At 49.7% G+C, this 11,879-nt stretch overlaps 1 protein-coding gene across 1 annotated transcript in view; it reads left to right on the forward strand.

Moving 5' to 3' along the window:
* The window catches only part of Tmem131 (Transmembrane protein 131), a 51,150-nt gene extending 39,579 nt beyond the window's left edge, over positions 1-11,571 (forward strand). Inside the window, exons 19-21 of the mRNA XM_088225276.1 lie at positions 594-749; positions 9,003-9,187; positions 9,697-11,571. Of these exons, the coding sequence (XP_088081402.1) occupies positions 594-749; positions 9,003-9,187; positions 9,697-9,852 (497 nt within the window). The 3' untranslated portion in view covers positions 9,853-11,571. The remainder of the gene's footprint in view (positions 1-593; positions 750-9,002; positions 9,188-9,696) is intronic.
* The last annotated feature ends 308 nt before the right edge of the window (positions 11,572-11,879 follow it).

Genomic DNA, 11,879 nt, shown 5'->3' on the forward strand with positions numbered 1-11,879 from the left:
CACGTAGTCCAGTACTAGCTACTTAGTAGCTCTCGAGAAGTTGTCGCGGGTCGTTAGCGATACCCATTGGTTTTTTCATGTTTTCAGCGTTAGTTTTGAAATATTATCATCTTTGAATTAAATTATGGTTGATTAAAGCCATTCCCTATAAATATTCCATTTTTCCCTTTTTAAATCTCTTATTTTTTTAATCTGTAGTGACTACACAGCACCGTAACGCGCGGGTGTTTTTAGGACAGTAATGGAAAGGTCAAAAGTGCAATATCTCACAACTAATACAGCGTAGTTACCAATTTGTACCAAAAACCTGATGGTATATACCACACTTTAGTTTTGTTGATATTTACACCTGATAACAATCAATTTTAATTCCATAACTTAAGTATTGGTAAAGCAAATGAGTCCATGTTTTTAGAATTTTTTATTTTTTTAATTATTAACTATTATTACATAAAATTATGCGTTGTTTTTTTTTTTTACGTTTTTTAACTTCTTTTTTAAATATTTTGAATTCCTGACTTTACTTATTATTACCTTTGTTAATTTCATTGTATCGTTTAATGATCATATTCATATTGTACGGATACTTCCAGACAATAACAAGTCTTCCTCGGCTTGGAGTCCAGCGTCCAGTCTCTGGGACCAGTCCCGGGCAGGAATACCGTCCTCCAGCCACGGCGCATCTCACGATGGTCACCTCCTCAACAGCACTACTCCGCTACAGTCGTCCAGCAACTCCAACAACTTAGGTAACCGACCAATAACATTACGGAACTCACCCACATCAAAAAAGGTTTCAGCTCTTTAACTTTAACATGCAGGATTTGAAGAAATACGGATGTTCAAACATAGGCAAGATGGAGAATGTTATACAATGTGTAAAGTGGCCACTTAACCCTTCAAGCCGTATGGCGACAGTGGACACTCGTGAAACACTATCCTCACTCCTCTTTTTAAGTAAATATGGTTGTGTTTACTATATTTTAGCCACGAAATATATGTTTGTAACGTACGCGTTACCACGATGAAAGTTTCGCCGGTTCGTCACCCGCGTCTGCCGCAGTCAAGCTTCCCGGCGTAAGTGGGAAGCCGCCCTCCCAGACAGAGCCAAAGACAAAGTCGGAAGGTAGGAGCACAGCTGCGCCGACCGCAAGTCAACCTCAATAGCCCTGAAAAGGACTTTCCACCCGGTCCAAGTGGTGCAGAGAGGCGAAGGCAGTCAGCAGGCAGAGCGGAGCGAAGAGCGAAGTGCAGGAAGGCGAACAGGACGGAGAACGGAATAAAACACGTGTGAACTGTTCAGAGTTAGGAACTCAACTGATTTAATATCTCCAATTGACCGCCTTATAAAGCGGTGCGCGTCGGGCTCCGTGAGTCGGCCATCCCACCCGCGCCGGCTGCCTCGGAGTGGTGGGGGTAATCTTTCCCCGCCACTCGCTACATGCCGCCGGCCGCAGGTGGCGTAAATACGGGCGCTCAATGCCCGTACGGGCCATTTCGTCGGCAGCCGCGACGCGCGCAACATGACATTTACATAATATATTTTTGTACATTTTATTCATTTTAACCTAGCTATTTTTCCCCGGTAATACTGAGGCCAGGCTCGAAAGTGACCATTTTATCTTTATTGAGAGCCCAGCCATCAGTTCTATACATTTACCGGGGATCCTTTCTAATTAATGTATTATTTTAATTTATTCGATTTTACGCGTCCGGAACACTCCCCCCGTGCAGCTAGTCTGTACTATTTTCCTGCTGGGCGCGTTGTTCCTCTTCCTTCATTAGTACGGCGATCTTCACCGCTGGTCTGGTGTAGGTGCCGTTGGTGGTCCGCACCTCGACGACTCGTACTTGTCCGTCAGCTGCTGGTTCTGCACGGGTGACTCTGCCGCGAGGCCAAGAATTCCGCGGCAGATTTGGGTCCATGATGAGCGCGAGGTCCCCGACCTGTATTGGAGGCGCGGGCTCGCGCCATTTCTTCCTGTGCGCCAAGGTGGGAAGATACTCCCTCAGCCATCGGCGCCAAAACATGTCGGCCATTTTCTGGGCGATCCTCCATTGCTTATGAAGGCAGGCCCCTTCTTCCCTTTTGTTATAATATGCCAGAGTTGGCTGTGTGTTGGCTGACCCGAGCAAGAAGTGGTTCGGGGTCAGCGGTGCTTCGTCGTTGGGCTTGGTTGACACATGCGTGAGCGGGTGATTGTTCACGGTGTACTCTGCTTCAGCCAATATGGTTTTGAGGGTCTCCTCTCTTGGAGCCTGCTCGTTGAGGGTTGCGTGGAGGGCTCGTTTTACAGATCTCACGAGTCTTTCCCACGCTCCCCCCATATGAGGTGATGAGGGCGGAATGAATTTCCACTCAATTTTGCGAACTGTAAGTTCGGCGAGCATTCTGGGGTCCGCCAGGAGCTCGTCTACGGCCTGTTTCAGCTCTTTGTCCGCTCCCCTGAAGTTGGTAGCGTTGTTCGAGTATAACGTGTGTGGGCAGCCTCTGCGGGCGGCCATCCTTCTTATGGCCATTATGGCGGAGTCGCTTTCGAGGGACGACGCTAGCTCCAGGTGGATCGCGCGTGTGGTGAGGCAGGTGAACAGTGCCCCATAGCGCTTTTCTTTTCTTCGGCCGTTGGTGATCATCATCGGTCCGAAGAAGTCAAGCCCGCAGTGCGTGAACGGCGGCGTCCTGAAGGCCAGTCGGGCCTCAGGCAGTTGCCCCATCAGCGGGGGTTGGGGCCGGCTGCGCAGCATTTTACACAGCGGGCACCATCGTGTTATCTTCCTCACAGCCCCGCGGAGTCGCAGGATGAGGTAGCTGGCTCTCAGGTCGGCGATCGTCCTCTCGACTCCCGGGTGGCCACCCTTCCGGTGGCTGTGCGTGATCAGCAGCCGGGTGTATGGGCAGGTCCCGTCCATGATAGGCGGCGCGCTGCAGTCCTCTGCGAAGCTCTGTGCCGCTTGGATGCGCGTTCCCATCCGGATGACTCCCTCTTCGTCTAAGAAGGGTGCCGCTGCATGGAGGCGGCTGTGCGGCGGGATAGGCGCCTTTCGTCTCAGGAGCTCCAGCTCTTCTCCGAAAGCCGTCTCCTGGGACCGCTTCAGCAGCATGATTTCTGCGGCCCGTGTTTCTGAGGCGTGAAGTTCAAAGGTCCCCCCTGGGGACGGCAGGGACTCGTGGCGGCGGCATCGTGCGATGAATCGCAGCACCCATGCCGTCGCCCTGACGAGTCGGGTCCACGACGAGAAGCGCTGCACCTGGGGTAGGGCCTCCGTCCGTCTGATGTGGCCCACGAAGTGGCGGGGTTGTTTCCGCTCCAGCGTCTTCTCGTCCGGTTGTTGTAGTAACTTCTTCTCTTTCGGCCAGTCGGCTTCCCCTTTTCTCAGGAAGCCGGGGCCTCCGAACCATAGTCCCGACCTCGCAAGGTCGGGTGGGCCCTTGTCGCGGGTCCCTATGTCGGCTGGGTTGTCCTTGGTGGGGACCCATTTCCAGTCCCGTACGTCTGTGAGCTCGTCAATCTCGCCCAGCCTGTTTGCGACGAACGTGCTGTACCGCAGTGGGTCGGTTCGCAGCCAACACAGGACCGTGCTCGAGTCCGTCCAGAACACGGTTTGGGTGATGAGAGCTCGACTCTCTTTTTTTATGGTGGCGGCCATCCTTGCCGCTAGTAGCGCTGCCTGGAGTTCTAGTCTAGGCACTGACAGAGGCTTTAGGGGGGCCACCTTGCACTTCGCCATTGCGAAACTTGTGGTATCGGCCCCCACAAAGTATGCCACTGTGCAGCATGCCTGCTCTGACGCGTCGCAGAACACGTGCAGTGTCACGGGTTCTTTCTGCCCTTGCAGCGAGCATCTCGGTATTGTACAGCCGTTCGCTGCCAGCAGGTCGCGCCATTCCAACCACTTTTCGGCGTGGTCCGGTTGCAGCGGTTGGTCCCAACCTGTGTTTGTCCTCCAGATGGCTTGCAGCAATATCTTCGCCCGTATCGTGAGGCACGCAATGAAGCCTACTGGGTCGAAGATACTCATGGCGGCGCTCAACATGCCGCGCTTGGTGGGTCGCTCCGGGATGGCTGCACTTTCGGCTCCGTGCCGAAATATAAATAGGTCGCTCTTGGGATCCCATACGATCCCGAGGACCCGCTCCGTCATTACTTCTTCCCCTATGGTGACTGCTGTATTGGCCCGGTCGTCGGCCTTTACTTCTTCCAGGACATCTGGTTTGTTTGAAGCCCACCCGGTGAGCCGGAACCCGCCATTGCCGAGTACGAGGGTAACATCTCGTACCAGGCTTGCAGCTGTTTCTTCGCTGTCTGTGGCGTCTAGGTAGTCATCCATGTACATATTGTGCTCGATCGCCTCTGCTGCGGCGGGAAATTCTTTCGCGTGTGCTCGTGCGACTGTGTTTCGCACGAATTGCGCGCTGCTGGGTGAGCACTTCGCTCCAAACATCATGGACGCGAAGACAAACGTGTCGGGCTCCTGCCCGTCCTGCGTCCGCCATAGGAACCGCTGCGATTGCTGGTCGGCTTCCCGGATTCTTATCCGCAGGAACATCTCCCGTATGTCGGCCGCGATGGCTACTCGTCCCTCTCTGAAGCGGATCACGTTTCCGAGGAGGGATGAAAGCAGGTCAGGTCCCGTCAGTAGATGGTCGTTCAACGCCGTCCTCTGGAACTGGGCGGCGGCGTCGAACACGACCCTTATCTTGCCAGGCTTGTTGGGGTTTGTCACCGCGAAGTGGGGCAGGTACCATTTGCGCGAATGGTGGGCGTCTACCTCCTCGCGGCTTAGTTTGACGGCGTATCCCTTTTCAATGTAGTCCGCCATCTTGGCGCGATATGCGATCGCCAGTATCGGATCCTTCCGTAGTTTATTTTCCAGGGAGTGCAGCCGCTTCATGGCTGCTTGCCGGTTGCAGGGCAAAGAATCTCCGTCTTTCGCCCACAGTAAACCGGTCTCCCATCGTCCGGATGGTAGTTGTGTGGTTGAGCTGCTCATGAGCTCCGCCGCTCGCACATCTGCGGCGCGGCAACGTTCCAGGGTGGTTACACCTAGCGAGTCAACGGCGAAGCTCTTCTTTACCAGTTCCGCTAAGTCCCTTTCACCCTGGCCGTCTGGGGGTAATTCAAAGGCGGGGTGTACAGCCCCGCCGTAGGTGACGGCTCCTAGGGCCGTCTCGATGGTTAGCCGCCCGTCCTCTTGTAGGACTGGCGGGCCTGTAGATACCATTAGGGTGGCGTAATCAAGACCGATTAACATCTTCGGCTTGATGCCTGGCCCGTGTGTCTTGGTGCTCTTTCGGTTGCGGTGCGGCAGATCCATGACCCGCACCGTCTGTGCCTGGACACCAAATTCTTTGTTTCCTTTAACGAGGATTACGGATACACGCTGTGATTGTAGCGTGTCCGTGTTCCCACTGGCACCGATGAGTCTCAACTCCTCGCAGGCCCCGGTGGCGCCCACTGCACGGGCGACATCCTCCTCGAGGAGAGTTACCGATGAACCCTCGTCTAGTAGTGCGTGGATCTCCATTGACCCACGCGGGCCCTTCAAGGTTACTGGCACTACCTTGAAGGTCACTGGGACTTCCGTTCGCCTTGTCAATAAGACTTGCTCGTTCGGCGTACTGTCCACTCTCTCGCGGTGTAGCGACCGATGATGCCGCCCGTGGCACTCGTCGCACTTCGCCGCTTCACAGGTGGTCGTTTTGTGTCCCGGTTCCAGGCATCCGTAGCACACGAACTTGGCACGCACAATTGTCCACCTCTCCTCTACCGTTTTCCGGAGAAACTTCCGGCATTGTCCGAATGCGTGTCCACTCATGTCGCAGAACAGGCATTTTTTGTCCTGAGTGAGAAACACGTGCCTTTCTTGGGTACGCCTTTTCTCCACTCGGGCGGGTTCCGTGCTGATCCCGATGCAACCCGCATTCGGTATTGCACCGGTCAGTCTCGCTAGCCACAGTGCCAGATCCCTGGGGGTAGCTTTCCTCACGGTATCCGCTCGTGACATAATCCACATCATCCTCTCGACTCGTGGCAGCTTCTGAGTCATCTCGGACAGAAGCTTCGGGGAGGAGAGGTGGCTTCCATCGAGGCCCTCTACGGTCGATACGACGTTTCTTATCGCGACCGCGTAGTCCGTCAGGGCCTCCAGGGATGCGTTGTCGGCCAGTTTAGGGAGTTTTCTTATCCGCTCCAGTACTCTGTCCACGACGATCTCCGGGTGTCCAAAGGCGGCCTCTAACATCTTCACAATGTCCGGCACATTTCGGGGATCTACCAGCAAAGACGACACTGTGGCCTTGGCCCGTCCTGTGAGGGCTCGTTGCAGACGGAGAATGTTCTCCGCGTTTGTAAGGGAGCACATCTGTGTCGATTGATCAAATTGCGCCTTAAATATTCGCCATTCTAGCGGGTCGCCGGAGAATTGCGGTAGATCCCTAGCGCCGGTTTGCCTCGCCATGAACGTGTGCCACTCCGGCGGCTGTCTGTATTTCGTCACAGGCTCGCCGGTGGCACCCGGCGGCATGTATTCCGTGGGTAGCCCCTCTTGTACCCACGCGCTCACCGGGTCACGAAACTCGTAGCCCCCCAGTGGTATAGTACGTGCCGCTACGGGCTCGCCTGGCCCGGCGGCGTAGCGTACGTCGGCGTCCTCCCTTCGGCTGTGTGCGGGTGGCGCCTCATTGTCCCGATGCCGCTCATTGTAGCGGCCTTGTAAATGTGCGTTTGTCGCTCCGGCGTAGGCCGGCTCAGCGGCGTAGCGTGTGTTGGCGGGCTCCTTCATCCTGGAGTCCGTCTCTGCGACCGGGTGCCTCCGTGGCACCCCGTCTCTCACCCGGCCGCTGTCGTAGTGGCTCGGCGGAAATGTGTACGCCGCTCCGGTGTCCTCCGGATCAGCGGCGTAGCGTGTGTTGGCGGCCTCCTTCGTCCTGGAGTCCGCCTCTGCGACCGGGTGCCTCCGTGGCACCCCGTCTCTCACCCGGCCGCTGTCGTAGTGGCTCGGCGGAAGTGTGTACGCCGCTCCGGTGTCCTCCGGATCAGCGGCGTAGCGTGCGGTGGCGGCCTCCCTTGCTCTGAAGGCTGCTTCCGTGTCGGCGACAGGGCGCTTCCATGCGGCCCCGTCTCTCACCCGGCCGCTGTCGTAGTGGCTCGGTGGATGGATGTACGCCGCTCCGGTGTCCTCCGGATCAGCGGCGTAGCGTGTGGTGTGGCGTGCGGCGGCGGCCTCCCTTGTGCTGAAGGCTGCTTCCGCGTCGGTGACAGGGCGCTTCCAAGCGGCCCCGTCTCTCGCCCGGCTGCTGTCGTAGTGGCTCGGCTGCTGGATGTACGCCGCTCCGGTATCCTCCGGATCAGCGGCGTAGCGTGCGGCGTGGCGTGCGGCGGCAGCCTCCCTCGTACTGAGGGCTGCGTCGGTCCTAGACGCGTCTGACGTCAGCGGCAGCGGCTTGTGAGCCGGTTCCGACGTCCCGTGCGATGTGAGGTCCCTCTCGATGGTGGGCGTGAGGGGGGTTGCCATGTCTCGTCTGGCGTCCTCTCTCGCGTTGGCGGCCTTCAGCGCGGCGATGATCTCGTTGAGGCTGCTCACCTGCCTCTCGTGATGCGCCTCGCGTTCCTCCATCTGTCGGCGAAATGTCGCCGATGAGATGGACCGCTCCGAGGGTGCGGATCCCTCGTCCGAGTCCTTTTGTTCCTCCAGAAGTCCTTGATGAGGCTCCTCCTGGCAGTCGTGTGAAGGCCCTGGCTGGGGCTCCTCCTGATGTGCTCGTACAGACCCCGGTTGGGGCTCCTGAAGCTCCTCTTCGTGCTCCGTGCCGGCGTCTCGACGCGTTCCCGAACGCGTCGACACAGGCGATCTGTTGACCGGCATGCTGTAGGTGTGTTGTAGACTGGAGACCACTGGCGACGATCCTTAGCTCCGAAGGACCAAATGTAACGTACGCGTTACCACGATGAAAGTTTCGCCGGTTCGTCACCCGCGTCTGCCGCAGTCAAGCTTCCCGGCGTAAGTGGGAAGCCGCCCTCCCAGACAGAGCCAAAGACAAAGTCGGAAGGTAGGAGCACAGCTGCGCCGACCGCAAGTCAACCTCAATAGCCCTGAAAAGGACTTTCCACCCGGTCCAAGTGGTGCAGAGAGGCGAAGGCAGTCAGCAGGCAGAGCGGAGCGAAGAGCGAAGTGCAGGAAGGCGAACAGGACGGAGAACGGAATAAAACACGTGTGAACTGTTCAGAGTTAGGAACTCAACTGATTTAATATCTCCAATTGACCGCCTTATAAAGCGGTGCGCGTCGGGCTCCGTGAGTCGGCCATCCCACCCGCGCCGGCTGCCTCGGAGTGGTGGGGGTAATCTTTCCCCGCCACTCGCTACATGCCGCCGGCCGCAGGTGGCGTAAATACGGGCGCTCAATGCCCGTACGGGCCATTTCGTCGGCAGCCGCGACGCGCGCAACATGACATTTACATAATATATTTTTGTACATTTTATTCATTTTAACCTAGCTATTTTTCCCCGGTAATACTGAGGCCAGGCTCGAAAGTGACCATTTTATCTTTATTGAGAGCCCAGCCATCAGTTCTATACATTTACCGGGGATCCTTTCTAATTAATGTATTATTTTAATTTATTCGATTTTACGCGTCCGGAACATATGTTCTTTAGTATGTGGTGTGGCACAGTGGAGTTGCAGTGTGAAACATTCTGTGGAACTAATGGTGAATATTTTAGTTAAAAAAATAGTTCATAAAAGACAAAAACCCTCATATTTGAAGGGTTAAACCAGCCAATGACTCCTTATTTTCTTATTCAAAATGTTCTCCGTCTGTGTTGTAATATCGTCATCATGGTGGTGAAGAGAGCCAACCCATTTTTTTAGAAAAATGAGTTCGTTGCGCTAAAAAGAGCTAAGTGATTATATTAATACAATACTGAATTTCACTAAAACTGTGCAAAAAGTTCATCAGAAAAACGTGAAAAAAAATATGACTAATGTGTGTAATGTGTACAGAGCGCAGCCATGCCGAGTGGCTTTGGGGTTACTCCAGTTCGGGAGAGGGCCCCCTGGGGCTGGGGGCCATCGGCAGCGCGCCGCGGCCTCCCCCCGGCCTGCCCCCTCCCGCCTGCCCCCCTCGCCACCACCACCCGCAGCAGCAGCAGCCCTATCAGCACCAGCCCCTACCACCTCAGCAGCAGGTAAAATCTTTTAAAGTTTCGGTAATTATGTCTTTCAAGATGCAAATCGCTGTTCGATCAATTTATATTGTGAGTCAAATTTGAGAGTATAAATGAGCTTACGTGCCATTTATCTTTAGTACATTTTATGCATTGTAAAGAATAAAAAGGTTTTTTTATTTCTTTATTATTTTTATTATGTAACCACTTTTTTCTAAAAAGATTGTTTTTTTATATACATATACAGTCGAACTTGGTTATTCTTACGAGGAAGATGGGACTGACTGAATTTACTTTATATTACTCGTTATACCAGAGAAAGGTTTATTTTTTACCAACGCAGTGGCCTACGTACTGTTTTGTATGGATAAGCGTAAAAAGTATTAATTAAGGGCCTCGCAGGTATCAATTTTTATTCAAAATGAACATTGGTTTTTTAGTTTCTTGGTTGCCACATCAAATCTATAATTTCAGATTTTAATACATTTCTCTAGTGCCCAAATTTACTTAATTTTTTATATTATGTGCAGGTTATTCGTGCATTTGACCCGTTCCACTCTCTGAGCTCCATTTGGTCTCCCGGCTCTTCGTTGGACCTCTGGGCTCCGGGACAGAATAGAGACTCGAGCAATAGCCAGGAACACAATCAAGGAAACAGCAACCCCCACTCCGGACAGTTTCATTAAACATTCATAACCTTACACTTTGTGGCAAAATCTAACAATTCAGTATAAAGCAGTAAGGAATTTCAGGCTGATAGCTTAGTTGCGGTGGGTTTTATTGTTTTTGCTGAGAGTCCTGTCAGTGGAGTTTATGTCCACTCCTGTCTAACATGACTGGTCAGCACACAATTATTGTACTCACATTTCATACAAAATATGAATGATTTAGCTTTGAGATTAATGCATAGATTTATGCTTTTTGATACCTACAGTGATGTGAATTTAAATAATAAATTTTACCGCTTTATTTAAGCTGTCAAAATTCAAATCATACTTCAATTGAAAAATTCACTACGTGAAGTGATGTAAATAAAATCTTATCTTATTAATCAAAGTAACAATATGTTAAAAAATATGGTTTTAATCTTCGCACAATTATTTTATCCTCGTATAAAAATGAAATCACTAATAAAATTCTTCGTAATATATGTATGAATTTTTTTCTTCTGCATCGTTACTGTCTTGTGCATTTTGCTATAAATTGTATTTGTGTTTTAAAACTTGCCTTTTCTATCAAATATTAGTGATATTTATGAGTTTCACAAGAATTAGGTTGGCCCAGCCAGAAATCGAATACAAAACTGCTGATAATTGTTTCGACATTTATTTTGTAGAATAACAAGATCAAATGAATAGTACAGAGTTACTTTGTTTTTTAAGACCCTAGATACACATTTTATCATTAATTAAATCCAATCATGTAAGATTTGCAAATTAAGAATCGAGGACAGTTGTAATGTTAGAAGTATTTTTATTTATGTGTAATCTTTTTGATTGTGAATGAATTAATGAACGTAATTTATTGTTATGTGTGTTTTGCTTTTTACGAAAGCCTATCCTATTGCATCATTGAATATTTTTAACTACATATTTAGATTTTTTTCAATATAAGAGAAGGGCTCTTTAGCAATTATTTGCAATTAAATAAAATATTTTAAGAAATTTCTTCAGTGCTTCTTCAACTATTATAATTATGGTTAGATTTTTCTTTATGGAAATGTGAACAGTGTTAGATCACGCAATACTGTCAAAATAAAATAGAAGTAATAATGATAAATATGAAAAAAATGATTGAGAAATAAGCTGCGCATTGCATCTATAGATTTCGCATTTATAATATGTTATACCTAAAATATTAATACAAACATGTCTGGAGTAATGAGGAATTCCAGCCCAACCCGGAATGAAATTTTAAAAATGTTTTCGTGTACACGTGAATATTTAAAAATTTTGGAGTAGGATGAAATATCTCAAAAACGCACGCAAAAATAAATAAAAAATGTAAAAAATATTATTCATTTTAAAATCGTAAATAATGACGTCACTCCTTATATCTATGTGTAGTATTTCCGGTTTCCGCTTAAAGCCCCCGCAACGTTTTGACTATAGAAAAAAAGAGTATAATTTGACATTTCAACCAGAGATTATGTCAACTTTCTAGGTTTTTCTAAATCGAAACGTTCGTAAAAACAACTATAACATAGAATGAGCAAATTACGATCAACTAAATGAAGTAATCAAAGCAATATTCCATAGATTCTTGTCAGGTCAGTGAAAGTAAGAACGCCAACCGTTTCATGACGTCACTACTGAAAAGTGACACTGATTACAGTTATTTGGCGCGGTATTTGATTTATGTAACTTTAAAAAATCATATCTTTGTAAATAACGCACAAAAAAAAATATATATATAAATATAATTTTGCTTAGTTAAATAGTACGCTAATAGAAAAAAAAAATAGGAAACAGTGGAATTCCTCATTGAGCAGTTTAGAGGTTAAATATCTCATACAAATTATACATTTCATACTTCGAAAATAATCAAACACCCATTTCTTTATGTATTGACAAATTCATCAATGCTCTTTATCAACCAATAATATTTCATTTACATAATCTAACTGTAGATATTTTTCCTAAAAAGTAAAAACGGTTGCATTAAATTCATTAATAATAGTGGAATGCATACTGTTTATAATTTTTTTTATATA

This window comes from Micrasema longulum, unplaced genomic scaffold (assembly GCF_059751315.1).
Source record: "Micrasema longulum isolate JH-2025_06_02 unplaced genomic scaffold, ASM5975131v1 h1tg000340l, whole genome shotgun sequence".
NCBI classification, from domain to species: domain Eukaryota; kingdom Metazoa; phylum Arthropoda; class Insecta; order Trichoptera; family Brachycentridae; genus Micrasema; species Micrasema longulum.